Here is a 22,202-nt window from a genome sequence, read left to right on the forward strand (position 1 = left end):
TCTTTTATACTCCTTATTATCCCCTTTTGCCTCCTCCTTTTGTGTATAAATAAAAACATATTTGTTTTTTTTCTTTCACTCTTTTTCTTTCTTATAAACAATCATGATGGACCTCGAAGATTTCTCTGTACCTCCACCACCACCTCCAATTTCAGCTTCCCCTTTGTCAGGTACAGGTATAGCAAACTTACCAAACCAAAGACACAAGATTGTTGCTAAAAATGGTGCAAACTTTACCATCATGGTTTGTGGTAAGTATTGATAGACACTTTTTATACAAATATAATTCATTTTTATCTATAGGTGAATCTGGAGTAGGCAAGACAACGTTTGTCAATACGTTGTTTACGACAACGATCAAGGAACCAAAAAACCTGAGCAAGAGACATGCCAAGTCTCCTCCTTCCAAGACTGTACAAATCCAAATTACAAGAGCTGGTAAGTCATGTTTCGAATAAGGAAAAAAAGCTTACAAGAAAAAAAAAGAATTGGAAGAAAAGATGTTCAAGGTCAAATTGACCATTATTGATACACCCGGCTTTGGAGACTATGTCAATAATCGCCATAGTTGGATTCCAATTGTTGATTTTATTGATGATCAACATGAAAAATATATGCGACAAGAACAACAGCCTTGTAGAAAGGGGATCATTGATATGCGCGTCCATGCTTGCTTATATTTCATAAAGCCTACAGGACATACGTAAGGTGATAAAGGGATTTCATACAGAATACTGATTTTTTTCTTTGGTAGTTTGAATCCATTGGATATTGAGGTCATGAAAAGACTAGGTTCTCGTGTTAACTTGATTCCTGTTATTGCCAAAGCAGATACATTAACACCCTCAAATCTGGAAAAGTTCAAGCAGAATGTAAGGGGGAAAAAAAAAGTGTCTTTATTTGAATACTAGAAAAAAAAAACATATTTACTAGGTTCGTGAGGTGATTGCTGCTCAAAATATTCAAGTGTATACTTGTCCTATTGAAAGTGATGATGAACAAGTGACAAAGAGAAACCGTAATATTATGGCAGCATTACCTTTTGCCGTCATTGGTTCTACTCAAGATGTTGTTACTTTTGATGGTCGTAAAGTTAAGGGGCGTGAATATGCATGGGGTGTAGCAGAAGTAGAGAATGATGCTCATTGCGACTTTAAGAAGCTGAGAAGTTTGTTGATCCGTACTCATATGTTGGACTTGATCACAACCACAGAAGAGGTACACTATGAGAATTACCGTCAAGCTCAGATGGAAACAAGAAAGTTTGGTGAACCTCGTTCTCAGCCAAATGAAAATGCAAAGTTTAAAGAGGAAGAAGAAGCCTTGCGTAAGAGATTCACAGAACAAGTCAAGGCCGAGGAAAATCGATTCAGACAATGGGAGAGACAGGTAAAAAAGAGAGAGTGTGTGTTGAACAAGTGTCAAGATAAAGCTTATGTTGTGTATTATATAGCTTTTGAATGAAAGAGACCGTCTTCATAAAGAATTGGAGACACAAGGTGAAAAGGTCAAAGAATTGCAAAATGAATTAGAGGCTTACTATTATCATCAACGAGATAAATCGATCAGAAAGTAACCAAAATTTTTATTTTTATAGTCACTAATAAATATCCCCCCTCCTTCCTCGACAAGTATGCTTCATATTTAGTACTTGTACCAAACAATAAAGATGGCAATCGCTATAATAATTCTAATGATGTATTCTACATTATCATATTTATGTTTGCTTGGTCTTCCTCCACTTGCTAATTCTTCTAATATATCTTCTAGTTGGTCTGTGAAGGCTTCTAATGAAAATTTGTCTTTCACATGGTCATGTCCTGCTCGACCCATTTCCTGTCGATCATACTTCGATAGCAGAATATCACTCATGCCCTTGGCCCACAACTCAGGCTCAGGTGGCAAGATAAGACCTGTCTTCTGATCGATCACAGTTTCGAGAGGCCCACCACTGTTGGCTGCAATGACAGGCAATGAAGCATACATGGCCTCTACAGGAACAATGCCAAAGTGTTCATTGGAAGGCGTATAGAGTAGCATGGCAGATGAGTTTAGTAAGTATGTGCGCTGAGCATCATTGAATGAACACAAAAAGACAACTTGAGCAGTCCTTGGTGGTTTTTCTGTACAAGATGGGTAAATGATGAACGTCTCGAGGCCAAAGGTTTGTCTCGCTAATTTGTCCAAATCTTTTAGATATTCAACATTTTCTGTCACGCGACGATCGTAGCCACCAGCAAGTACAAGTCTATAATTGTCAAATTCAGGTGCAGGAACAAGTTGGCTTAGGGCTGCAAATGCTCTTAGAGCCAATTCTACATTTTTCTTTCTTTCAAAACGGTTGATAGAAAGGCATGTTTTCCTATCACTAATCCCATAGAAGTAAGAAAAAGGTCAAGCTAAAAAAAAAATCAAATGAAGCTTACCTTTCCAAGATCTGGACCGTGACGTCTGACATATCCACTTGACGATCATACAGAGCAAAGTTGATAGGTGGGTAAAGTACGCGTGGCTTTTTGAGAATGCTACGAAATGACTTCCTGAATATTGTGGCAGTAAATTGACTATTTACTGTAATTGTATCTGCCTTGCTCGTCGTCCATTCTTCCAAAAGATCAATAGGCGCCCTATATAGTTCTTTCAGGGTAGAGTTTCGTACTGACAGCATTTTATCAGGAAAATGACAATAAAATAAAACCTATCGTCATGTCAGACTATTTTATATTTATGTATATCATTTTATGCACCTTGGACGATGTAAACCACTTCAAGAGAGGAACGCACATGCTCAGTTGGTCTACAAAGAATACATCATAGGTATCTCTATCGTTCCACAATATCCACAATATCAATGCAAACTGTCTAAGCATCGCACAGATAATATAAAATTTGCCAAATACTTCTCGAGGCAAAAAGTCACCAAAAACGCGTACAGAAAGTGTACCATCTCGAGTTTCCTCAAAGCAATGATTGGGATCATGATGACTGGTATACATGACTACTTGATGTCCCTTGGATTGAATACCAGCTGCAGCATCTACAACTAATCTTTCTGCTCCTCCTATAATGTTGTTATAGTTACATTTATATCCCCCTTTTCCCCTCGCCTTACCGATCCCCAAGTCTGGATGTATGAATGCAATATTTAGCTTTGCATTTATATTTGACATGTCACAAATATTAAAGAGAAAAAGAAAGCGAGTTTCTGTCTTTTAAAAATGTATTCAAAAGAAAGCGCGTTCTTTTTTTTTCTTTCTTTCTTCATTAAAAAGAAAGGAATCATGAGCTTACTTCAATCTTATGTGAACCGTTTGTATCCTTTTATTATTGTTTTTTAAAAAAAAAGTTAACAAGAGAATTTATTCTAGATAAAGTACATGTGATCACTGTTGATGGAAGAGTTATGGTGGTAATAATCAAGACAAACATGCTTATGGAGGTGCCTGATCATTTTTCTTTTGTAGGGAACATTAAGAGGAACCGATCAAACAGCCAATGTGATATTAGAAAAATGTGAGGAACGTGTATACTCTCATGAAGGCACAGAAGTAGTTCCACTTGGTTTATATCTCATAAGAGGAGACAACGTGTAAAGTACAAAAAGAAATAGACTCTTGTTTTAATTAACCATTATTATACGTAGGTGCACAATTGGTGACTTGGATAGTGAACAAGAACAAGCAATAGACATCACACAGATAAAAGCAGATCCATTAATGCCAACAAGGTTGTAGTCACACACTTTATTCTATGATATTTTTAAATGGCAAGTAGTAGCTTTGATAAATTGACATAACGATAACCTGATCTTTCAAGATATTCATTCACTATGCTTTGGTACGCCAATAATAAATTAAAATGTTTGTTTATAATAGCTTCATCTTGATCTATTCAACATTAGTCTTGTAACCTTTTCCTATTTATTTCTCTTACCTTGGCCTATGCTAAGCTTATTCTTCTCTTTTACGGGATCAAACAGACTATAGAAATATAGTAATTGGGTATACAGTTGTTTTTCCGTATACTAGAATAATATGAGTGACATGAGTATCATTTATACTAATCTCTTACTTCTCTTGACATCGTTCCTCGACAGGTATCAATTAAACATCTACGACCAAAAACTGACACCATTCGTGTTCTGTTTCTACATGTCGCATCATCACATATAAGCCAACCTTGATAGTATCTGTTAATAAATGCTCGAATGCACATAATTAATTGAGCCTTGAAGCTTCCAGGGTTTATCAATTGATGACAATGAACACACTCTAATCCACATTCAATTCTACCATCTACTTGTCTTAGGATGCCGTCATATTCAAACTTTTGATCACAGTGATTGCATTCGAGCTGAAGCCTTTCTGATGACTTGAATCTTTCTTCATCACTCAACTGTGAATCTAACGTCATGAGCTCTTGATCGTTATTATCTCCTTGATAATGGTGATATCGGCTTGTGTCCAAGCCAAGACACTCTGCTAATCTTACAGGGTCCGTTCCTTCAATAGGTGAACACAAACGTGTCAATGGTGGATGAACTTGCTGTTGAAGGTACCATTCGATATCAAGCTGCATATTGTTCTTGATCACAGCGTCTGGATGGTACGCTCGAAGTGCTGATCCTCGCTTGTCGCCACTTGTCTCTTCGTCTACTTTGCAAATCACATAGGGAACCGTATCGCCTGATTTTACGTTTTGCCCTGCAGCTAGCATACGCAGTGCGACTTGTACATGGGGCTGGCTTTTAGCATCAGCATAGTCTTGAGGTCGCTTCGTCAGTTGCTTGTTGATCACATACTTTTCTAATGGAATATCTCCTTGTCTGATACGCTCCACTGTTACTTCAAGGTACGTATAGATCTCATTGATGACCTCATCCCGTTCTTTGTCTGATAAAATCAGTTCGAGTACACGAGAAGACACATCATGAGAAAGGTCACACCAGTCACGACGAACAAGGTCAAGACCCTTCGTTTCAATTGTCTCAACCAGCTCTCCATTCTCTTTCTCTTCAACTAATAAAGCAGCATATTTTTTCTTCTTTAGTAAAAGCATGTGCTTGAAATAGCCATCAATGCCGATCTCCAGGAGTTTATAATGGTGATTTACTTGCTTTCTCAGCAAGTTGCCCATCTTCTTTACTTCATTCAGATCGCTTTGATTTGTGTAGACCATAATAGAGTCAGTATCACCATAGATGACGTTCATGTCGAGACTTCTTGCAAGGTTGACTGTGTTTTGAAGAATTTCACGGCCTTTGAAGGTGATCAGCATAGCCAATGGTTTAGCGTAAAAACGCGAGTAAGTAAAACCAAGACAGCCGTACATACTGTTGGCTGTAAGTTTGAGAGCTTTTTGTCTGATGTCAAGTTGATTGTATTTAGCTTCGGATTTTTCACCTTTCATGGCACTTTTCACTTGTCGACGACGATCGACTAGCGTCTTTAAGATTCGAGGTAAAATACCCTCTGGTAGTGAATCACCAGGGATTTCAGGAACCTTCTCTTCTTGGTTGTTTTCCTTTTTGAAATTATTTTAGTATGGACGATTTACCCATTATTCACACAATAATACCTCTGTTTTTTGTTGTTGAAGGGTACTACGATCTACCGTCGTGAAACATACGTTGTATTCTTGAATGATTGAAGGATACAAACTGTTGAAATCAAGCAACAAGACATATCTATCATAGAAGCCCTTTTTAGGTTCCAGTACAAGGCCACCAGCATAAGCAGGTTTTCTTCTTCCAGACTTTTTGACTGTTGATGCTTCTTTTACAGCATCTTCATCTTCATCTTGTTCAACAGCTTGCACGATGGCAGTGTCCTTGTTACCAAATGACTTGTCAGGACAAATATATTTTGCTTTGTGAAATTCATGAAGCAGCAAATACTCATTTCTTTCGGCTCTTGCACCTGTCATCGTTCTTGCCCACAAGTTTCCTGCCAACGTCGTCAGTTGATGTGTCAATGGAAGAATTTGAAGCTTGAATGTAAGAGACATGGAGAGATAAGTATCGAAAGAGCAATGCTTTAGGAAATGTAAAAGCTTGTCAGATGTTTCGTAATATTGCTCTGATTTTCCAAATTCAATATCTTCACGAACAATTTTGAGCTGTGATTGTGCCAGATCAGTCAAACGGTATGATTTGCTTCGAATAAGGTCTTTTGAAGCCAAGTATGTGTCGCACACCAGACGACCGCTCATGATCATCTTTTCTTGAAACGTTGATTCTCCTGCACCACCTGCTCCTGCTTGCAACTTTGGCCAACTATCAAAAAGGGTTCATATGCGTAAATCTATATATAGAATGAGTTATCACTTACTTTTTACGCTTCAATCTGCCTAGTTTATGCCAATGCTGGATATTGAGTGCTTTCATACGATGCAAAAGAACGTCCAAGTCAAAGCCGGAAAAGTTATGGCCAACAATGATATCTGGATCACACATGTGGATACGAGCGATTAAATAGTTCAAAAGCGCTGCTTCTGTTCTCTCCACTTGAGCAGAAAAACCGCCCGCCTTTTTCTTTTCGTTCGCTAATGTTTCTACAAGTCCAGCTGGGTAAGGCCGGTTGTCGAGCTGACGAACGACTGTGAATCGCATCTTTTGTTGATCCTCAAGCGTCTTGGTGTCATCAATTTGAACTTGATTACAAACAAGAGCACTTGCAGCTACAATCTCATTGGTGTTCTTCTTGCTGTTCAGGATCGTTCTCAAGCAAAGCGACATGACTGTCAAAGGTGGGATGTTGATAGGTCTATTGCCGGTCTCATCTACCAAAGGATTTACAGTCTTGGGGTCATCGACAGTGATCTCGACTTTACACCATGTTTCCTATTGTTTGTATATCATTAGATGGTATATCCATTGGGTATATATATATATCTTACGCTTGTCTTGCTCATTTGTGGGCTTTGTACATCTAGCCAACATGGCCCCATGATATCACGCTTTACTAAAAAGTGCTCAAGTGGCCCCGTATTTGTTCCAAAGATATGACTAAATGTTCTTCCAGTTTCATTGCCTGTCAGTGATGGTTCTATATATATAATACACATGTAATTAAAAAAAGGTCCATATGCTTTTTTAATCCTTACTTACGTTCGTAGTCATACAAAACCTTCAAGTAGTCCGATTCGGCTGGAACGTCTGGTAACTCAAACGCATACTTTCTTGTCACTTTCTTTGACGCAAATTTTGTGATGCGACGTTTAGAAAACAAGTCAGAAACTTCCGCATAAACATCTGCAATGTCCACTTCTTGATCTGTTTCTTTACCATTGTCTAAATACACATATGAGATACGAGTTCTTTTGTTTTCCTAATTGATATACCATCTAATAAAAATGGACGAGGCAGAACAAACAAGTTTCTTTCTATGTTCTTTACAGTGACACAGCAACTGACATATCTCTTTGTGTCCTTGTTGAGAACTTTACCAAAGAGGTAGACATAACCCTTTTCTTTACGCTCATAGGCATCATACCACCACATTCTCACATGTCCATCTTGTTCAAAGATATTCATCGTTTGATTTTCTTCCTTGATTGTATCCTGAACAAATGTATCCACCATATTCATATCTGCGTCTTTCCAACTCTGAAGTCCCGGCTTTAGTTCTGTTGTGGCTTCCATGCTGAACGTTGATTTACTTTCTATTTGTTCAATATCCTCCACCTTGATATCATCCAACATCATATCATCGTCACCAAAGTCAGCGACTGGCATTTCTGGTTCAGGCTTAATATAAACAGGAGAGGGTGTTCTTGCTGTTTGAACAGGCTCTGATGATCGTACAGGCGGTGCTCGGTGCAATCGAGGCAGTGGTGCTGGTTTTTCTCTTTGTAAAGGCATTTTGCGTTCTGGTTTAGGTGCTTTGAACTCTGAAAGTAAATCGTTTAAAAAGTCATCGGATTCTGCAGCATCCACCTAGTCATAAAGAATTAGTTTATAGTGTTACTATCTTTGTATGTGTTTTTTACAGGCTTTGGCTTTGTGGGCTGCTTCGCTGTTTGCTTTTTTATCAAACTGCTTGAGAAAAACTTATTGATCTGTTGACTTGGCTTAACAGGCGCCTGTTGCTTTTGTTTCGTCATTCTCTTTCTTTTGCCTTTATAAGAAGGGATGTTAGACCATGTTTTCGTTATTTATTTGATTTTTTTTTTTTTACCACTACAGGTCGTTTCAGTCTCATACTCGTCAGAGTACTCATATTCTTCCTCTTCACCATTATCAATATATCCACCTTTATCATCATCCTCTACAAAGGCTTCATCGTCCTGAGTAAGACGATAATCGTCTACTTCTTCATAGAGATCGTCGACATTCTGGTGAATGTATAAATAATTGTACTCTTTTATGAGTCCTTGTTTACCTCTGCAGCTTTTGTTTTGGTTTTGCTTCTAATAGAGTCTCTTAATTTCTTAAGCCTATTGTCTCTTTCAGTTCGACTTGCTTGACTCATGACTTTAGAAACAAAAGAAAACAAAATTTGACTTTTTTTGCACGCGTGTGTCTAAGGTAACCGCGTTTTTTTTTTTGTTTTTTGTTTTTTTTAAATGGCGACGCGTGTTATCCCTTTTTTTGGAGAGCTGTCAATCTATCACTCTTTTTTTTCTATGTGCGGTATTCTATTTTCTTTATCAAGAAATGAGTCAAGTATTGATTCCAATGAATGGAATCAGCTTTTAGAATTAAACAAAAAGAGAGGCAAGTTTGTTTGTATTTTTTGATATGCGTTATTGAACAAAAAAGCACACACAGGTCCTGATTCACAGCAGTTGAAGACAATACACATTGACAACTTTAGTCTTCAGTTTTATTCAACTGTACTTCATCTCAGAGGATCAAGCGTGGTGCCACAGCCAATAGAGGAATCAGGAAATATCTTGTGTTGGAATGGTGAAATATTTGGTGGGATCTATGTAAGATGTTTGTATGTTGCTTGGTTGAAGCTTGGTTGAAGCTTACACTTTTTTAAAAAGGTAGAGCACGGACAGAATGATACACAGGTTTTGATGAGCCATTTGACAAAAGCAGATAGCCAAGAGGCCATCTTGTCTATTTTCTCACGCATTGAAGGACCTTATGCATTTGTATTCTGGCAAGCAGCTACCAAGAAGCTTTGGTTCGGTCGAGACTGTCTCGGACGCAGATCGTTGCTGATGCATCGTCAGTCGGATCTGCTTCTCCTTAGCTCAGTTGGACTTGTGAATGAAGCATGGGAAGAGCTTGCGGCGAATGGGATTTACTGTGTTGATATGACAAAGGAAGGATCGGACAATATTCAACTGTTTTCCTGGAGTCAAACAGATTTACCTGTAAGTTACTTTTGTTCATTGTATGTCAAAGAGAGGAGAAAGGGCTAAATTCCTATTATTAGTTGTTACCCTTTCCTAGATTGAATACGACACTACCTCAACATTTAAAAACGGTAGATAATCCTCAGCTTGCACCTGCCATTGATGAACAACAAGAACAGATAGTGGTTGATTTTATTCATGTCTTGAGCGAGTCAGTTAAATCGCGTGTGGCAGATATACCTCATTTAAAGTAAAGAAAAAAAGAGAGAGTTAAGATGAAAAAGCTCATATATATATATATATAGGCATAGTCATAGTGCAAGGGTAGCTATATTGTTTTCAGGTGGTATTGATTGCACAGTTTTGGCAGCACTAGCAGATCGCTTCTTGCCAGCATCAGAAGCGATTGATCTATTGAACGTGGCATTTGAAAACCCTCGAACTACGATGGTCAAGAACCGCACAAATAAAAAGAAGAATCAACCAGAGGAGCAAAGACCAGTCTATGACACGCCGGATCGTATCACGGGAAGAGCAAGTTTAGAAGAGCTGAAGAGCATTGCGCCTGACAGATGCTGGAATTTTGTAGAAATTGATGTTCCTTACAGTGAAGCGATGGAGCACCGTCAACATATTATAGATTTAATGTTTCCTTTGGATACAGTGATGGATCTGGTAAAATATAGTTTAATAAGCAAAAAAAAACTTTTCTTCTAATTTGATTAGAGTATTGCCATGGCATTTTGGTTTGCTTCTCGAGGCAAAGGTATTACACATATAGGTTTTTGCATTCATTTTATTTATTTTGTGTTTAGGAACAATACTTTGTGATGGAAAAAAACAAGTAATTATATATTATTTGTATGTAATCATATATTGATATGCTTATTTGCACCACAGCCATATCATAGTCAAGCAAGGGTACTACTATCTGGACTAGGTGCTGATGAACAACTGGGCGGTTATTCAAGACATCGTGAAGCTTTCCGACATGGAAGCTGGGAACGACTTATTCAAGAGGTTTTTTTTTTTTTTCGAAAATGAACTGAAGTTAAATCATTACTGACCCTCCTTTTTTTAAAATAGACACAGCTGGATGTTGACAGAATATCAACCAGGAACCTTGGCCGAGATGATCGTATCATGTCGGATCACGGAAAAGAGGTCCGTTTCCCTTTTCTGTGTACAGACGTAGTCAAATGGCTATGTAATCAGCCCATTCATTTCAAGATGGACCTACGGTTCGAAAGAGGAATTGGAGAAAAGCTTTTACTGAGACAAGCAGCTCATAAGATAGGACTTTTGTCAACCAGCAAGAATTGGAAGAGAGCTATCCAATTTGGTGCAAAGACAGCCAAGATGACTGAATCAAGTAGATCAGAAAAGGGACAGCATAAGTTAACATAATAAATAGCTTTAATTTTAAAGAAATGAACAAATCGCCTGCTTATAGTCTGAATGCACATAGTCCCATAACTCGTTTTTTGTAAGCCATGCAAAATCCACAATCTCCTTTTGGTCTGGTTGACACTGTCCTGATATCCAATCGGCCCTGAAAAAAGAAACCTTTGTATCCTCCTTTTAATACTGATCCTGTATATATATATATATAAATATTATGTCTTACTTGAGCTCCAATGGACTTGCGTTCGTGGCTTTCTATAAATTCCTTTGGAAATTTATACTTGTATGTACCGACAGGGTCATGTCTATCTATCAAGCGAACTGATAATTCTTCACCACACTCCTCTCTTAGCTCACGTAAAGCGGCCTCTGCAGGCGTTTCACCTTCGTCTTGACCTCCCTGAGGAAACTGCCACGCGTGGTCTTTTCGGGGCTTTTTGACAACTAGATAAAGCACCTCATTTGGTATACGAGCGAGATCTTTCAAGTTTCCATTTCCAGGTCCATTGTTTGCTTTGAGAGGTAATCGTCGTAAAATGAGAGCAGAGACATTACGGTAGACTGTCATTTTTTTTTTTTTATTTTTTTTAAAAAGAGGGGAGAATTCATATATGTGGTTTATTTTTACTTTTACTAATGAGCCATGTTCAAGAGACTATAGATCCTCAGGATCTTTTCTCACAGTTTGATCCAACGCTCTTTTTCGAGAATCCTGTACCATGTAATGAATGGTATATTCTTGCAGAACAGATCGTTCCTACATCAGTTGCATCTTTTTGGGAGACAATAGTAAAGAAAAAAAAAAAAAAAAAAATAAATGTACTAAGTGTGCATTAGAAGCGCTGGACAGATGAACCTGAGTTAGTTATTCCGCCTATTGAGAAAGCTAAAATTATAACTATAAGCGAAAAGGATGGTATACAAGTTATTCAAAGGGAACTTGTTCCCAAGCGTAAATCAAAGGATACCAATTTGATTGAAGAATTGACATACTATAAGAATGGTACTGTATATTTTGTATAAACATGATCTTTTTTTTTTTTTAAAAAAAATATGAACAGAAAGAGAAGCAAGAGTCGTCTATAGACCTATGGTAGATTGTGAAAAGCTGCCTTTTTATTATCCAAAAGTAAAGATCATATATATATAAATGTGCGTAAGCATACTGATCCATATTTCAAGGTTAAATCATATAGCTTAACATATCAACACTTGGAAGAGCAGGAGTAAAGAAGAAAATGTGATCTATATAATACGCTTCCCTTATTGTTTGATATAGTAGAGGACTTTTGAAACTCCAAGTCATTCCTTGTGATAAAACTCAGTTGTTGATGTCTTCTAAGCAACAGTATGCGATGAAGACTATATTGCATAAATTATTCAAATGGTGTATTCAAAGCCGATTAGGATACAAAAAGAGAGCAAATCATGATGCTTTGGTACCAAAGGAGGTCTATCAATCCATGTATCATCATCTCAAGTCAAAATATGGACCTTATTTAGTAACGTAATTTGTAATAACTTTCAAAGAAACACATTGTGCTAATGACTGTGTCTTTCTATTTAGAAATTGGATAGAAAAGACAGATCCCAAAAAGTTTGTTTATGAGGATATAGCCATTGCTAGTTACTTGTTATGCTTATGGAAGGGTGAAGAAGATAGATTAAAAAGGTAATAAAAATGACTATAGTATTTAAATTCCAAACTTATAATGGGGCAGAAAGCCAAACTTTGTTGACCTTGGTTGTGGTAATGGCCTGTTGACATTCTTGTTGAATAGCGAAGGTTATGAAGGGTATGGTATTGATATTGCAGCGCGTAAGATATGGTCAGTGTTAGGCAAAACTAAAAAAGATATGCTAAGGGGTAACCTTAAATGATATACATGGGTCTAGACATAGGGCTAATATTATGCATATAGTTCAGGTGTTATACCCGTCGCAAGCAAGATACTCTGAGGCAGATTGGCTAATTGGTAACCATGCTGATGAATTAGTACCATGGTAACAAAAAAGAGAGCAAGAAAGAGTCGAGTTTCTGACTGTTTTGCGAGTAGGATACCAATCATTGCTTCAAAATCAGGAGAACATTGCAAGTAAGATACACATGTGTAATGAAAAAGGAGGAAGTAAATAATCATCTTTTTCAGTTTTATGGTTATCCCTTGCTGCTTTTATGGCCTTGACGGGACAAAGGCATTATCGCTTGCTGTTTCCGAAGGCGAAGGAAAGTATAGGGCGTATACAAACTATGTCAAGGATATTGCTACAAAGTCAGGATTTATATGCGAAGAAGATTTCCTTAGAATACCGAGCACAAAGAACATAGCACTCATCGGCAGACGCAGATCAAATAGCATTGATGTGCCTTTCCTGACAGAAGCTGAGTCTAAAGTGTTTGTGCCTAGAAAAACAGATAGACAGAAAGACGAGGAAAGAAGGGAGGCAAAGAGAACAAAATTTTTAGAATAAAGAGAGAGAAAAAGCATCCTTTTTTTTTTTATTGATTGATCAACCAAACTATTATTAAATTGATAGTTTGATACCACTTGCTTTCTTCTTTTTCTCTCTTTCTTTTTTCTTTTTCACGTTTTCTCGATCTTTAACATATTTAATGAAGGCTAATTTTATAATCTTGTTTATTTTGATATTACTTTACACTGCTGATATCTCTTGTCAATTATTAAATAATGTCTCTCAAGTAATAGATCATATCACTTCAGATAAGAACCATGCAACAAATTCTGATCAGTCAAAGTCCAGTGTTAATAGTACTCCTTCACCACTCCCTCCAACCTCTCCTCAATCTCCCCCTGCTTCAAATGAGCCAAAGAATCCAGCGACAGCTGCTCCAGAGCCCACTACATCGCCTGCTCCACCACCACCGTCTCCGTCTAACCCACCATCTCCCACAACTAACAAGAAGGACCCACCTTCGCCTGATGCTACGACCACTAAAAAATCTTCAGAAACTCATTCTGCTGAGCCTCCTAAAGCATCCGAAGACAAGAACATTCCAGGATCTCCTGGTGCTATAAACACTATGACTGCTACTTCAAGTCCCCAAGCTACTCCTGGCGAAACAAAAGCAAACAAGGGCAAGAGCAGCATGACTGCCTCAGCAGCAGACGATGACATGTCTTCTTCAACTGGAAAACCAACGAGCGCACCTACCTCTCTTGTGCCCAAACTGGGAGCATCGACAGATGGTGACGATAATAACAAGACAGGGCCTATAGTAGGTGGTATCCTTGGCAGTATAAGTAAGTTTTGTACATGGAAAAAGGTTTCAAAATAACTAATCTTGTTAAACATAAAAGTGGGTTTAGCTCTTATCAGCGGTATCTTTACATGGATCAATAGACGTGGAGGGTGTACCAGAAAGAGTAGGTCAAAACCTGAATTTGAGGATTATGGACTAGCTGATACAGATTTTCCTCACAATCATACACCTGCCATGCAGAATATGGCCTCCACACCAAACGTTGTCTCGCCTACAATCCCAAAGTTGAATGAGCAAGGAAACTTTTATACAAATGAGGATCAGCAATATATGGCACCTTATCAAATGTCTGAGCCGTATCCAGGTTCTCCAGAACATCAACCATATTACTATCAAGGCCAGCAGCAGCCATTACATGATGGAGTATACTATAATGAAAATGGTTATTATTATGAGAGTACCAGCCCTCATCAACCTCAAGTCGTAGCTGCTGATTACTACCCAATTCAACAACAACAACAACAACAGTATTATCCTCAGACAGATCAATATTATACAAATGTAAATTATTATAAACCAGATCAGGTTACTGATAATACACATCATGCGTAAATAAAAAGATGGTTTATTTTTTATGTCTATTACTGCTATTATCCTAAAGAGAGAAAGGAGAGTACGGAGCTGAGGATAGATAGATATTTAAGGAGAAAAAGGGAGATGATACATATATATGTATATATTTGAAGAGAGAAAGAAAGAAAGAAAGAGGGAATACGATTTATTCACATGAATTTATGCATAAGTTAAGTAAATGTAAAAGAAACTTATTGAGAAGGTTCATAAATAAAGTCAGAGGACTGTGAGCTACCAGGCATATCTGGGAAGGGTGGAATGGGTGTCAATTTTGTTATTTGATTCCTATTGATGATTCTGTTACGACACATGGCAACGATCTCGCGCGCATGTTGTTGATACCAAGTTTTCTCAGAGATGGTCATGTTCCATCCACTCCTCAGATTAGAGTGACCAAATTTCTTTCCATAAAGAAAGGTGAACGGAACAGTAAACACCCAGAAACAGGTGATGAACATGAGTATCTTGAAAACGATATTGTCAACTATACAAGACACCCAATTGTTAGGCTTGACAATAATCTCTTCTTTCTCTGTCTTGAAGGTGATCTCAATGCCTTCAAATTCTCCAGTGCTGCGAATGGCATTCTTGAGAGCTTTTCATAAAGATTGGTAAGGGAGCTTTTTATGATCATTTCTAAATTTACCTTCAGCGAGTTTCTGAAAGTCCCAGTTAATTTCTTTTGTCAATTTAAGTTCTTTCAGCACGTTCTTAGATCGAACATAGTCATTACAAAGCTGTCTAACTTTGGGCGTTGTTTCGTTATTATTTGGCAAGACGTATATGCCTTGAGAACTGGATGATACATATTGACTGGTGTCGATTTTGAAATCAAAGCCGTCTACACGTTGAGTCTCTGATACATGGTCTGTCTCTTCTTCTCCTTGATAGTTACGTCTCGTCTTGGTGACCCATCGTGTTTCTTCGCAAAAACCTTTATATATATATATAAAGCATGAGCATAGTTTTTAGGATGTATCTATTTTTAATTACCTTTAAATCGTATGATAAGAGTTGGGGGCGTGTTATGCTGATATAAAAACTGCAGCAGAGCCTCTGGATCTTCATTTACGTGCCTGTCTCGAGTTCTGACCTTGCCTTTGCTTGTAACTCTATACTCTGCCATATGCACAGAGTATCCTGGTGGTGGATTATATTCTTCATACTCAAGTTGGTGGTCGTCTGGTAACATCACAATGGCATGATCCGTTGGTTCTGATCCAGTTTGTAAGTTACATGAGGCATCTTCTGCATCGCCTACGCTTGGATCAATGTATACATGATCATTGTTCTTTGATGAGGATGTTCCTACTGTGGACTGTGGCTCCGTTGTCAAGCTCTTATAAGGCGGTAATTCAGACACGGCATCTTCAAAAGGTGCTGCAGAAGAAAAGGCATCATTTGGCTCGTTTGCAGAGATAGTAGGCGATGCGGGTAGTTGAATGTAATCTTTCTTTGTAGGCATTGAGGATATTTAAGCAAGAAAGAAAAAGTGCGGTGCCAAGCATTTCTTACTCGTTCTCTATTTATAAGAATAATCCTTACACAAACATCAGTCGATACTTTGCGCCACATACAGAGGCGCTTAGTGTAACGCCAAGATTACAGCTGCATACCAAGAAATGCTTCGTAGTTTTTTTTTGGTGTAAGGATGGGTCTCTGTGATGTTCATTTAACAGCAGAATGACATAACAAAGGAGAAATATATCTCACACAAAAGTAATGGTAACGATCTTGTTTATTTTCTCTGAAAAAGAAATCCCTTTTTCTGTTATATATGCTTGATCTGATTGATTTAGTGCGTATCAAACAATTACATCCAAATGACTGAAAATGAGATCGATGAATTGAAAAGACAAAGCGGTTCAGCCTATTGGGATGAACAAATCAGAGCTTCCTTAATCCAATACCTTGCTTCAATATATATGATACTTGACTTGAATGTAGTGTCACAGGATGTTTTTGTTCAAAAGTAAAACGCACTGAATTTGGGTCTCATTAGAAAGACTTGTTCTTGTCAACCACGCACATAGGCTTTGGTCGAGATGAACAAGAAATGATGAAACGTAGCGGAAGCAAAGGAGTGTATAAACAACAAAGCTATAATATTGGTAAACTATTGATAAAGTCTGCCTAAAGTTGTGGTCGCTGGCAGCTAATGATGTAAAGGCCATAATGGACAGCATTGGCAACAAGAAAAGGGATTAACAATGGATAAAAGAATTGAAAGGCTCTTTGTTGTTAAATTGACAAAAACCAAAACATCAACAAGAATATTTTTATTGGCAAGTAACATTGTTCTAGAAGATAGGCTTTTTCAAATTTTAAACTAGACTTTAACCTCGCATGATTTATTGATAAGCAAGTCAGGACAGAAACCTCCATTTAAACAATAGTGGTGACCTATTCTTTGCATTAAAGAAAAAAAGGGGTGAAATAGTGATTTTAAATATATATGTTTCCCCCCTCTTTGCTTTTCTTTTTTTTTGATTGATTATTCTTTTCATATTCTGTTTACAACTTGTATCAATAAGGTTACATTGATGCATACCAACTTGAGGAATCTTTTGTTCAAAGAGTGATTCACATTCTCTTGCTTGATTGGCTGAAATATGAGGGTAAAGTCAGTCACTTTTTTTTTTTTTTTTATTATTATTCCACCATGTCGTTGTCCGCAGTTTTTTCCCTTTTTTTTTTCTCTCTTGTCGAAAAACTTTTTTCTATAAACTCTTTACATCTTCCTTTTTTTTGAAACAAGAAAAGAAAGAAAGTATCATATAAAAAGGAAGTCTAAACACATTTCTAAAGGACAAAAAAAAGCTTTATTTTTCACTCTAAACTTGTACATGAATTGTGCATTATCAAACTGGAATCCCAAATACGAAGAAAGTATAGAGAAATACCAATTACAACATTTTAAAGTAAGAGAAATATGACTTTTTCTTTTCTCTCTTTCTTAACCACTTTTTTAATCAAAGGATTACAATTAAATTACACATTTATAAACCAACTTTCCAATAATTCAAAATGGCTACAATTAACGTAAGACGTGATGTTCAAGATTCTTTTTATCGTTACAAGATGCCTCGTATTCAAGCCAAGGTAAAAAAAAAAAAATACTTTTTCTTTCTTTCTTATTCACAATAATTAGGTCGAAGGTAAAGGTAATGGTATTAAAACTGTTGTTGTCAATATGGCTGATATTGCTCGTGCCTTGTCTCGTCCTCCTTCATGTAAGTAAAAAAAAAAAAAAAAAAGATAATAAAGCAGTCTGTTTGCTCATGATCAATCTCTAGACCCTACCAAGTACTTTGGCTGTGAATTGGGTGCTCAAGTCAAGTGTGATGATAAGAATGAACGCTACATTGTGAATGGTGATCATGACGCAAGCAAGCTTCAGGATACACTTGATGGTTTCATCAACAAATTTGTCTTGTGTCAATCTTGTAAAAACCCTGAAACTGATATTCTTATCAAGAATGACGAAATCTTAATGGACTGTAAGGCATGTGGTGCTAGAAACACTGCCGACATGCGTCACAAATTATCCACTTATATCATCAAGAATCCTCCTGCTGTTGCTTCCAAGAATGTTCGCAGACAACGTAAGGCCGCTACTGCTCAGACCAACAACACAGGTGAGGATGCCGCTGAAGCCATTGACGGTAGTGATGAAGCTGCTGATGCCGGTAATGGCTCCGATGATGATATCATTTCTCAACGTATCCAAAAGCAAGCCGCTGGATTGAACATGGAAAGTAAATTGGCGCTTGAGGATTGGTCTGAAGATACAAGTGAAGCAGCTGTTGCTCAGCGTATGAAGGAGCTTAGCATCAAGAGAGGTGGTGCATTTGGTGGAGGTGATGACGACGATGAAGAAGTTGACAACAAATATGATGCTTTTGGTGACTGGTTAGAAGGCCAAAAGAATCTTTCTGATGAAGCTATCATTGAAAAGGCTGAAGAATTGGGTGTTTATGGAAAATACAAGGCTTGTCTCGTCTTGGTTCAATGTATCTTTGATGAAACTGTTGTCTCTCAAATCCCCAAGCGTGCTAAACTTCTCCGCAAGTTTGTGACCGACGAAAAGCATCAAAAGGCAACTCTTGGTGGTATTGAGCGTCTTATTGGCTTGAAGCACAAGGATGCGCTCTTGAAGAAGACACCTACCATCTTGATGAAATTGTATGATTTGGATATCATTGAAGATGAAGTTTTCTTGAAATGGGGAGAAAAGCCCTCTAAGCGCTATGTTGACCGTGACATCTCCAAGGAGGTCAAGAAGGCCGCCAAGCCCTTCTTAGAATGGCTCGAAACCGCTGAAGAGGAAGACTCTGATGAAGAATCAGAATAAATACAGTAATAAATAGATAAAGTTATCTCCTATTTTTGATGCCCGTTTCTATCAATATTTAAGATTATTTATCATAAGTTCTAATGTGATGATAAACAAGTAACTGACAGTGAGGGAAAAAAAAAGGAGGGGAGAAGAAGAATGAAAAGGGAGAATAAAGATTACAGAAACTTATAAAAAGTATCATGCTTTTTTTTATGAATAAATCTATTTTAAGCATAATATCTACCATGTTTTATCAAAGACCGGTCTATGCATTGTAATAATGGCTTGCCTTATCTTGCTCGTGTGTGTATGTATATGGCTAATGAGGTGTTAAATGTCCAAATTACACACATCACACACTAAAGTCAACATAAAAGCCCATCTGTATGAATATAAAGTTTCACATTTCTATGTTTGTGTAGATCGATCCAGAATTAGTATATGTGTGTATTAGTTTTTTGTTTATTCACGTAGGCTTGGTTGGGTGCAATCTTAACTTTAAAAGGATTTACAGGAAGCATCCTCTCAGGGAGTGTGCATATGGTGATTTAAATATAAAGTCATGAAACATGCTTAGGAGGAAACAAAACATTATGAAAAGGGCGAAGGACAATAAATAAAGGGGAATAGCTTTGAAAGGAAAAAAAGTGGCAAGGAAAAAGTAACAAATATCATAACAAATATAGTACACTGCAATGCATTACACATACATTTTCATCGATTCAAGATACATAAAATTTAGGAGGCACATATAAAGACGATATACATATATACATTTTCTTCTATAGGAACAAATGGACGATGATAAACCACCATATATAGTACTCGGTGCATATATTAACTCGTATATTTTTTCCTTTCCCTTCTTCTTCTTCTTCTTCTCTTTCTTTCTTTATAACTTTATTCATTTCAAATACATGGGCTTACTCAACTTCAAAAAGTCGTCCCGAAAGCAAGGGCAAAAGCCTTCTCCGACAAACCCTGTTACCGAGCCAGATCGAGCCTCTATTCTCCTTCATGAATTCAATTACTCTTCCCCTACTATAATTCCGAAGCCATCGGAAACGAGCTTAATGGACGATATAATGCAAGAATTGGCTGCTACATCGTTTGCTACACCAAATGATTCAAGCCGACCTATTTTCCCTGTTCGCTCTTCGCCGCCTACTCCAAGGCCATTGAGGACTCCTTTATTACATTTTGATCAAGCTCCACAGAGTCCTTCATCTACGAATTCCCCTACTACACCCAATGATAATACACCTGTTGTTCCTACTATTCCTGCTGTTACATCTGCATCAGAGGCAAGGGTCGTGCCTCCTAGACCCCTTATTTCGTTCACCAATCAGCCAAATATTCATAGTGATGATGACGATAGCGATTCTGATTCAGAAGTGCAACAACGGCCTCAAGTTCAACCACACCCAGTGCTTAGACAAAGGCATTCTGCACCTCTCTCGAATAAAACATTGATGACTCGTATGAAAGAAAGGCATCGACAAGAAGTCAGGAAGACAATGGCTTCCTTTAAACAGGAGGGAATCAGTCCATCGCCCTCTATGCCTGTGATGTTTTCTGAAAAACCTAAAACTCTTGTTCAATCACAATCATTTATCATACCTAATAATAACAATCCCTTCCCGTCAGTACAGCCTCAGGGCAGGCTTGTTCGATCGACATCTGTTCTAACCAACATGATGCCAATCCAGGTAAGTTTTTCTAATTTTTTTTTTATTATGACTCTTATTTTCCTTGTAACAGACACAGTCTGATATAACTGTATTGACAAGGCATCCGCCTTTACCTTCATCCCCTTCATTCATTCGCCAGTCTTTTGTTCAATCACCCGTGCATACGTTGCCTGTGACAACCGAAGAAGATGAAGAAGAACAAGTGTCTGCAGGCAGTAAAAAATTCCAGATCAACCGGTCCGTTTCTGCATACCCTAGTTTCCCTCAAGCAATGCAAGAACAACAGCAGATAATAAGACAACAGCAGCAAGAAGAAATGAAATTGAAAATTGAACTACAAGAGATAAAAAGACAACAGGAACTACAGTTCCAACAGGAGATACAAAGACGACAGCAGCAGGTCATTGTTCAGCAGCAACAGCAGTTACAGCAGCTACAACAGCAGCAGCAGCTTATGATGCAGCAACAACAGTTTCAGCAACAGCAGCAACAACAACAAATTTTATTACAGCAGCAGCAAATCCACAAACTGCAGCAGTCTTCACTTGAGATGGCTAAAGCAGCAGCAACGGCAGCAGCAGCAGCAGCAGCTTCTACAGCTAGTCAAAAATCTAAGCCAGCACATCGTCCATTATATGAACGAAGCAGTGGCATTCATAAACACAAGCAGAATGGCCATGATGCTCACCATCACAACCACCATCATCATCATGATCACCACTGCAGTCATAATAATAGTAACAGCCCTAATAATAAATTGGTGGTTATGCCGCACGTGGTTCCCTCATCGCCATTTACCCCTGAATTTGTAAAATATCAAAATGAAAATAACGATGATGAAGAAGACGTGTATGATGAAGAGAGTCTATTATCACCAACGACAGTCAAGGTCAATAAATCAGCGAGGTCCTCGACAAGTACGCTCATACTGAAAGAAGAGTCAAATGAACAGATGGAGGATAATGAAAAGACGAGTTTTAAATTGCCGATCAAACTGAAGCGAGAATTGGAAGACATGCAATTAAGTCGTTCCATCTATTCTGTACCTAATTTATCAAGCTTGTTGGCCGACGTTCAGCCTGGCTGTCATCGCGTGTGGGGGGTGATGGATGCGTTTGGTACAAAGAGTGCTATAAAGAAAGAAACCAAGACAGCCAAGGAGACGACTGCCGTGGCAACAGGTGCGCCCGTGTACTTGTATTATCTGAACGATTGTCATCATAATCATCATGCACATCATTGCCACAAGGAACACCATAAGAAAGTGCACAAAAAGCACCACCACTGTCACCGTTCGTCATCAAAGTATACACTTGTTGAAGATGGTGCAGTTGGAGCATAGCCCCAAAGGATATTTATTTTTACGTTTAATATAGTTAAGCTAATATCGTATTATTTTATATATAAAAAATAAAATCTATTTTTGGCATTGAGTCTAGTGCCCTTTATTCTTTCAACCTTTATTATTATTATTATTACCAGGATTGAGTATCTTGATGTAAAGGTGGTTTATATGTATACAAAATATGCGTTTTCTTAGGTTTTATCTTTCGATCGAGACTAATGCGCATGGGGTTGCTGTATAGTCTTGTCTTTTTCTTTG

At 37.8% G+C, this 22,202-nt stretch overlaps 11 protein-coding genes across 11 annotated transcripts; 7 read left to right on the top strand and 4 right to left on the bottom strand.

Annotated features, from left to right (window-relative positions):
• Positions 1–92: 92 nt before the first annotated feature.
• On the top strand, positions 93–1,610 carry RHIMIDRAFT_34343 (putative septin). The gene is made up of 6 exons (XM_023615128.1): positions 93–251; positions 304–438; positions 487–703; positions 755–872; positions 934–1,389; positions 1,454–1,610. The coding sequence occupies exons 1-6, from the start codon at positions 104–106 to the stop codon at positions 1,574–1,576; spliced, it is 1,197 nt and encodes a 398-aa protein (XP_023464479.1). The 5' UTR covers positions 93–103; the 3' UTR covers positions 1,577–1,610.
• Positions 1,611–1,644: 34 nt separating this feature from the next.
• RHIMIDRAFT_205031 (alpha-1,3/1,6-mannosyltransferase ALG2) lies at positions 1,645–3,170 on the bottom strand (the record flags this gene model as incomplete). Its single annotated transcript, XM_023606800.1, has 4 exons — positions 1,645–2,368; positions 2,427–2,698; positions 2,748–3,061; positions 3,113–3,170. 4 exons carry the CDS (start codon positions 3,168–3,170, stop codon positions 1,645–1,647), a joined length of 1,368 nt encoding a protein of 455 aa, XP_023464480.1.
• Positions 3,171–3,286: 116 nt separating this feature from the next.
• On the bottom strand, positions 3,287–8,517 carry RHIMIDRAFT_259860 (DNA-directed DNA polymerase alpha catalytic subunit POL1). The gene is made up of 13 exons (XM_023611428.1): positions 8,382–8,517; positions 8,178–8,334; positions 7,990–8,117; positions 7,342–7,936; positions 7,109–7,291; positions 6,898–7,046; positions 6,330–6,841; positions 5,578–6,274; positions 4,072–5,523; positions 3,934–4,024; positions 3,646–3,887; positions 3,466–3,591; positions 3,287–3,410 (listed from the first exon to the last, which is right to left on the bottom strand). Exons 1-11 carry the CDS (start codon positions 8,469–8,471, stop codon positions 3,760–3,762), a joined length of 4,182 nt encoding a protein of 1,393 aa, XP_023464481.1. The 5' UTR covers positions 8,472–8,517; the 3' UTR covers positions 3,287–3,410; positions 3,466–3,591; positions 3,646–3,759.
• Positions 3,359–3,734, top strand: RHIMIDRAFT_205189 (uncharacterized protein; the record flags this gene model as incomplete). Its single annotated transcript, XM_023606809.1, has 3 exons — positions 3,359–3,409; positions 3,465–3,589; positions 3,644–3,734. Coding segments are annotated over 3 exons (267 nt in total), but the record flags the coding sequence as incomplete, so codon positions are not given.
• A 66-nt stretch (positions 8,518–8,583) lies between the features above and the next one.
• On the top strand, positions 8,584–10,957 carry RHIMIDRAFT_259861 (uncharacterized protein). The gene is made up of 9 exons (XM_023611429.1): positions 8,584–8,716; positions 8,771–8,931; positions 8,992–9,327; positions 9,390–9,559; positions 9,615–9,984; positions 10,036–10,075; positions 10,125–10,153; positions 10,210–10,329; positions 10,396–10,957. Exons 1-9 carry the CDS (start codon positions 8,626–8,628, stop codon positions 10,714–10,716), a joined length of 1,638 nt encoding a protein of 545 aa, XP_023464483.1. The 5' UTR covers positions 8,584–8,625; the 3' UTR covers positions 10,717–10,957.
• RHIMIDRAFT_245247 (uncharacterized protein) lies at positions 10,891–11,281 on the bottom strand (the record flags this gene model as incomplete). The annotated part of the gene is made up of 2 exons (XM_023610167.1): positions 10,891–10,902; positions 10,937–11,281. The coding sequence occupies 2 exons, from the start codon at positions 11,279–11,281 to the stop codon at positions 10,891–10,893; spliced, it is 357 nt and encodes a 118-aa protein (XP_023464484.1).
• A 22-nt stretch (positions 11,282–11,303) lies between these two features.
• On the top strand, positions 11,304–13,298 carry RHIMIDRAFT_259879 (DUF1613-domain-containing protein). The gene is made up of 10 exons (XM_023611430.1): positions 11,304–11,502; positions 11,551–11,716; positions 11,775–11,842; positions 11,896–11,939; positions 11,993–12,220; positions 12,281–12,385; positions 12,435–12,580; positions 12,636–12,717; positions 12,771–12,809; positions 12,864–13,298. Exons 1-10 carry the CDS (start codon positions 11,350–11,352, stop codon positions 13,183–13,185), a joined length of 1,353 nt encoding a protein of 450 aa, XP_023464485.1. The 5' UTR covers positions 11,304–11,349; the 3' UTR covers positions 13,186–13,298.
• A 9-nt stretch (positions 13,299–13,307) lies between these two features.
• On the top strand, positions 13,308–14,703 carry RHIMIDRAFT_293533 (uncharacterized protein). Its single transcript, XM_023613992.1, has 2 exons — positions 13,308–13,976; positions 14,034–14,703. Exons 1-2 carry the CDS (start codon positions 13,328–13,330, stop codon positions 14,546–14,548), a joined length of 1,164 nt encoding a protein of 387 aa, XP_023464486.1. The 5' UTR covers positions 13,308–13,327; the 3' UTR covers positions 14,549–14,703.
• RHIMIDRAFT_293534 (uncharacterized protein) lies at positions 14,685–16,380 on the bottom strand. The gene is made up of 3 exons (XM_023613993.1): positions 15,563–16,380; positions 15,216–15,503; positions 14,685–15,164 (listed from the first exon to the last, which is right to left on the bottom strand). The coding sequence occupies exons 1-3, from the start codon at positions 16,032–16,034 to the stop codon at positions 14,761–14,763; spliced, it is 1,164 nt and encodes a 387-aa protein (XP_023464487.1). The 5' UTR covers positions 16,035–16,380; the 3' UTR covers positions 14,685–14,760.
• Positions 16,381–17,268: 888 nt separating this feature from the next.
• RHIMIDRAFT_259912 (translation initiation factor) lies at positions 17,269–19,088 on the top strand. The gene is made up of 4 exons (XM_023611431.1): positions 17,269–17,490; positions 17,548–17,671; positions 17,721–17,802; positions 17,866–19,088. Exons 2-4 carry the CDS (start codon positions 17,597–17,599, stop codon positions 18,921–18,923), a joined length of 1,215 nt encoding a protein of 404 aa, XP_023464488.1. The 5' UTR covers positions 17,269–17,490; positions 17,548–17,596; the 3' UTR covers positions 18,924–19,088.
• Positions 19,089–19,663: 575 nt separating this feature from the next.
• On the top strand, positions 19,664–21,954 carry RHIMIDRAFT_298882 (uncharacterized protein). The gene is made up of 2 exons (XM_023614308.1): positions 19,664–20,617; positions 20,670–21,954. Exons 1-2 carry the CDS (start codon positions 19,703–19,705, stop codon positions 21,939–21,941), a joined length of 2,187 nt encoding a protein of 728 aa, XP_023464489.1. The 5' UTR covers positions 19,664–19,702; the 3' UTR covers positions 21,942–21,954.
• Positions 21,955–22,202: the final 248 nt, after the last annotated feature.

The sequence above is a fragment of the Rhizopus microsporus genome (assembly GCF_002708625.1).
Source record: "Rhizopus microsporus ATCC 52813 unplaced genomic scaffold scaffold_13, whole genome shotgun sequence".
Taxonomy (NCBI): domain Eukaryota; kingdom Fungi; phylum Mucoromycota; class Mucoromycetes; order Mucorales; family Rhizopodaceae; genus Rhizopus; species Rhizopus microsporus.

Bases quoted from the DNA above. Each gene is read 5' to 3' on its own strand.
- RHIMIDRAFT_298882 (XM_023614308.1), top strand. From the start codon at position 19,703: ATGGACGATGATAAACCACCATATATAGTACTCGGTGCATATATTAAC. The intron at 20,618-20,669 runs GTAAGTTTTTCT...TCCTTGTAACAG, and splicing joins CCAACATGATGCCAATCCAG to ACACAGTCTGATATAACTGT.
- RHIMIDRAFT_259912 (XM_023611431.1), top strand. From the start codon at position 17,597: ATGGCTACAATTAACGTAAGACGTGATGTTCAAGATTCTTTTTATCGT. The intron at 17,672-17,720 runs GTAAAAAAAAAA...CACAATAATTAG, and splicing joins TGCCTCGTATTCAAGCCAAG to GTCGAAGGTAAAGGTAATGG. The intron at 17,803-17,865 runs GTAAGTAAAAAA...ATCAATCTCTAG, and splicing joins CTTGTCTCGTCCTCCTTCAT to ACCCTACCAAGTACTTTGGC.
- RHIMIDRAFT_293534 (XM_023613993.1), bottom strand. From the start codon at position 16,034: ATGCCTACAAAGAAAGATTACATTCAACTACCCGCATCGCCTACTATC. The intron at 15,504-15,562 runs GTAATTAAAAAT...ATATATATAAAG, and splicing joins TCTTATCATACGATTTAAAG to GTTTTTGCGAAGAAACACGA. The intron at 15,165-15,215 runs GTAAATTTAGAA...CTTTATGAAAAG, and splicing joins CTTTCAGAAACTCGCTGAAG to CTCTCAAGAATGCCATTCGC.
- RHIMIDRAFT_34343 (XM_023615128.1), top strand. From the start codon at position 104: ATGATGGACCTCGAAGATTTCTCTGTACCTCCACCACCACCTCCAATT. The intron at 252-303 runs GTAAGTATTGAT...TTTTATCTATAG, and splicing joins CTTTACCATCATGGTTTGTG to GTGAATCTGGAGTAGGCAAG. The intron at 439-486 runs GTAAGTCATGTT...AGAAAAAAAAAG, and splicing joins AATCCAAATTACAAGAGCTG to AATTGGAAGAAAAGATGTTC.
- RHIMIDRAFT_259861 (XM_023611429.1), top strand. From the start codon at position 8,626: ATGTGCGGTATTCTATTTTCTTTATCAAGAAATGAGTCAAGTATTGAT. The intron at 9,328-9,389 runs GTAAGTTACTTT...TCCTATTATTAG, and splicing joins GGAGTCAAACAGATTTACCT to TTGTTACCCTTTCCTAGATT. The intron at 10,154-10,209 runs GTAATTATATAT...TTTGCACCACAG, and splicing joins TTTGTGATGGAAAAAAACAA to CCATATCATAGTCAAGCAAG.
- RHIMIDRAFT_259879 (XM_023611430.1), top strand. From the start codon at position 11,350: ATGAGCCATGTTCAAGAGACTATAGATCCTCAGGATCTTTTCTCACAG. The intron at 11,503-11,550 runs GTAAAGAAAAAA...AGTGTGCATTAG, and splicing joins CATCTTTTTGGGAGACAATA to AAGCGCTGGACAGATGAACC. The intron at 12,221-12,280 runs GTAATTTGTAAT...CTTTCTATTTAG, and splicing joins TATGGACCTTATTTAGTAAC to AAATTGGATAGAAAAGACAG.
- RHIMIDRAFT_259860 (XM_023611428.1), bottom strand. From the start codon at position 8,471: ATGAGTCAAGCAAGTCGAACTGAAAGAGACAATAGGCTTAAGAAATTA. The intron at 8,335-8,381 runs GTAAACAAGGAC...TACATTCACCAG, and splicing joins CCAAAACAAAAGCTGCAGAG to AATGTCGACGATCTCTATGA. The intron at 8,118-8,177 runs GTAAAAAAAAAA...CTTCTTATAAAG, and splicing joins GACTGAAACGACCTGTAGTG to GCAAAAGAAAGAGAATGACG.
- RHIMIDRAFT_293533 (XM_023613992.1), top strand. From the start codon at position 13,328: ATGAAGGCTAATTTTATAATCTTGTTTATTTTGATATTACTTTACACT. The intron at 13,977-14,033 runs GTAAGTTTTGTA...TAAACATAAAAG, and splicing joins TGGTATCCTTGGCAGTATAA to TGGGTTTAGCTCTTATCAGC.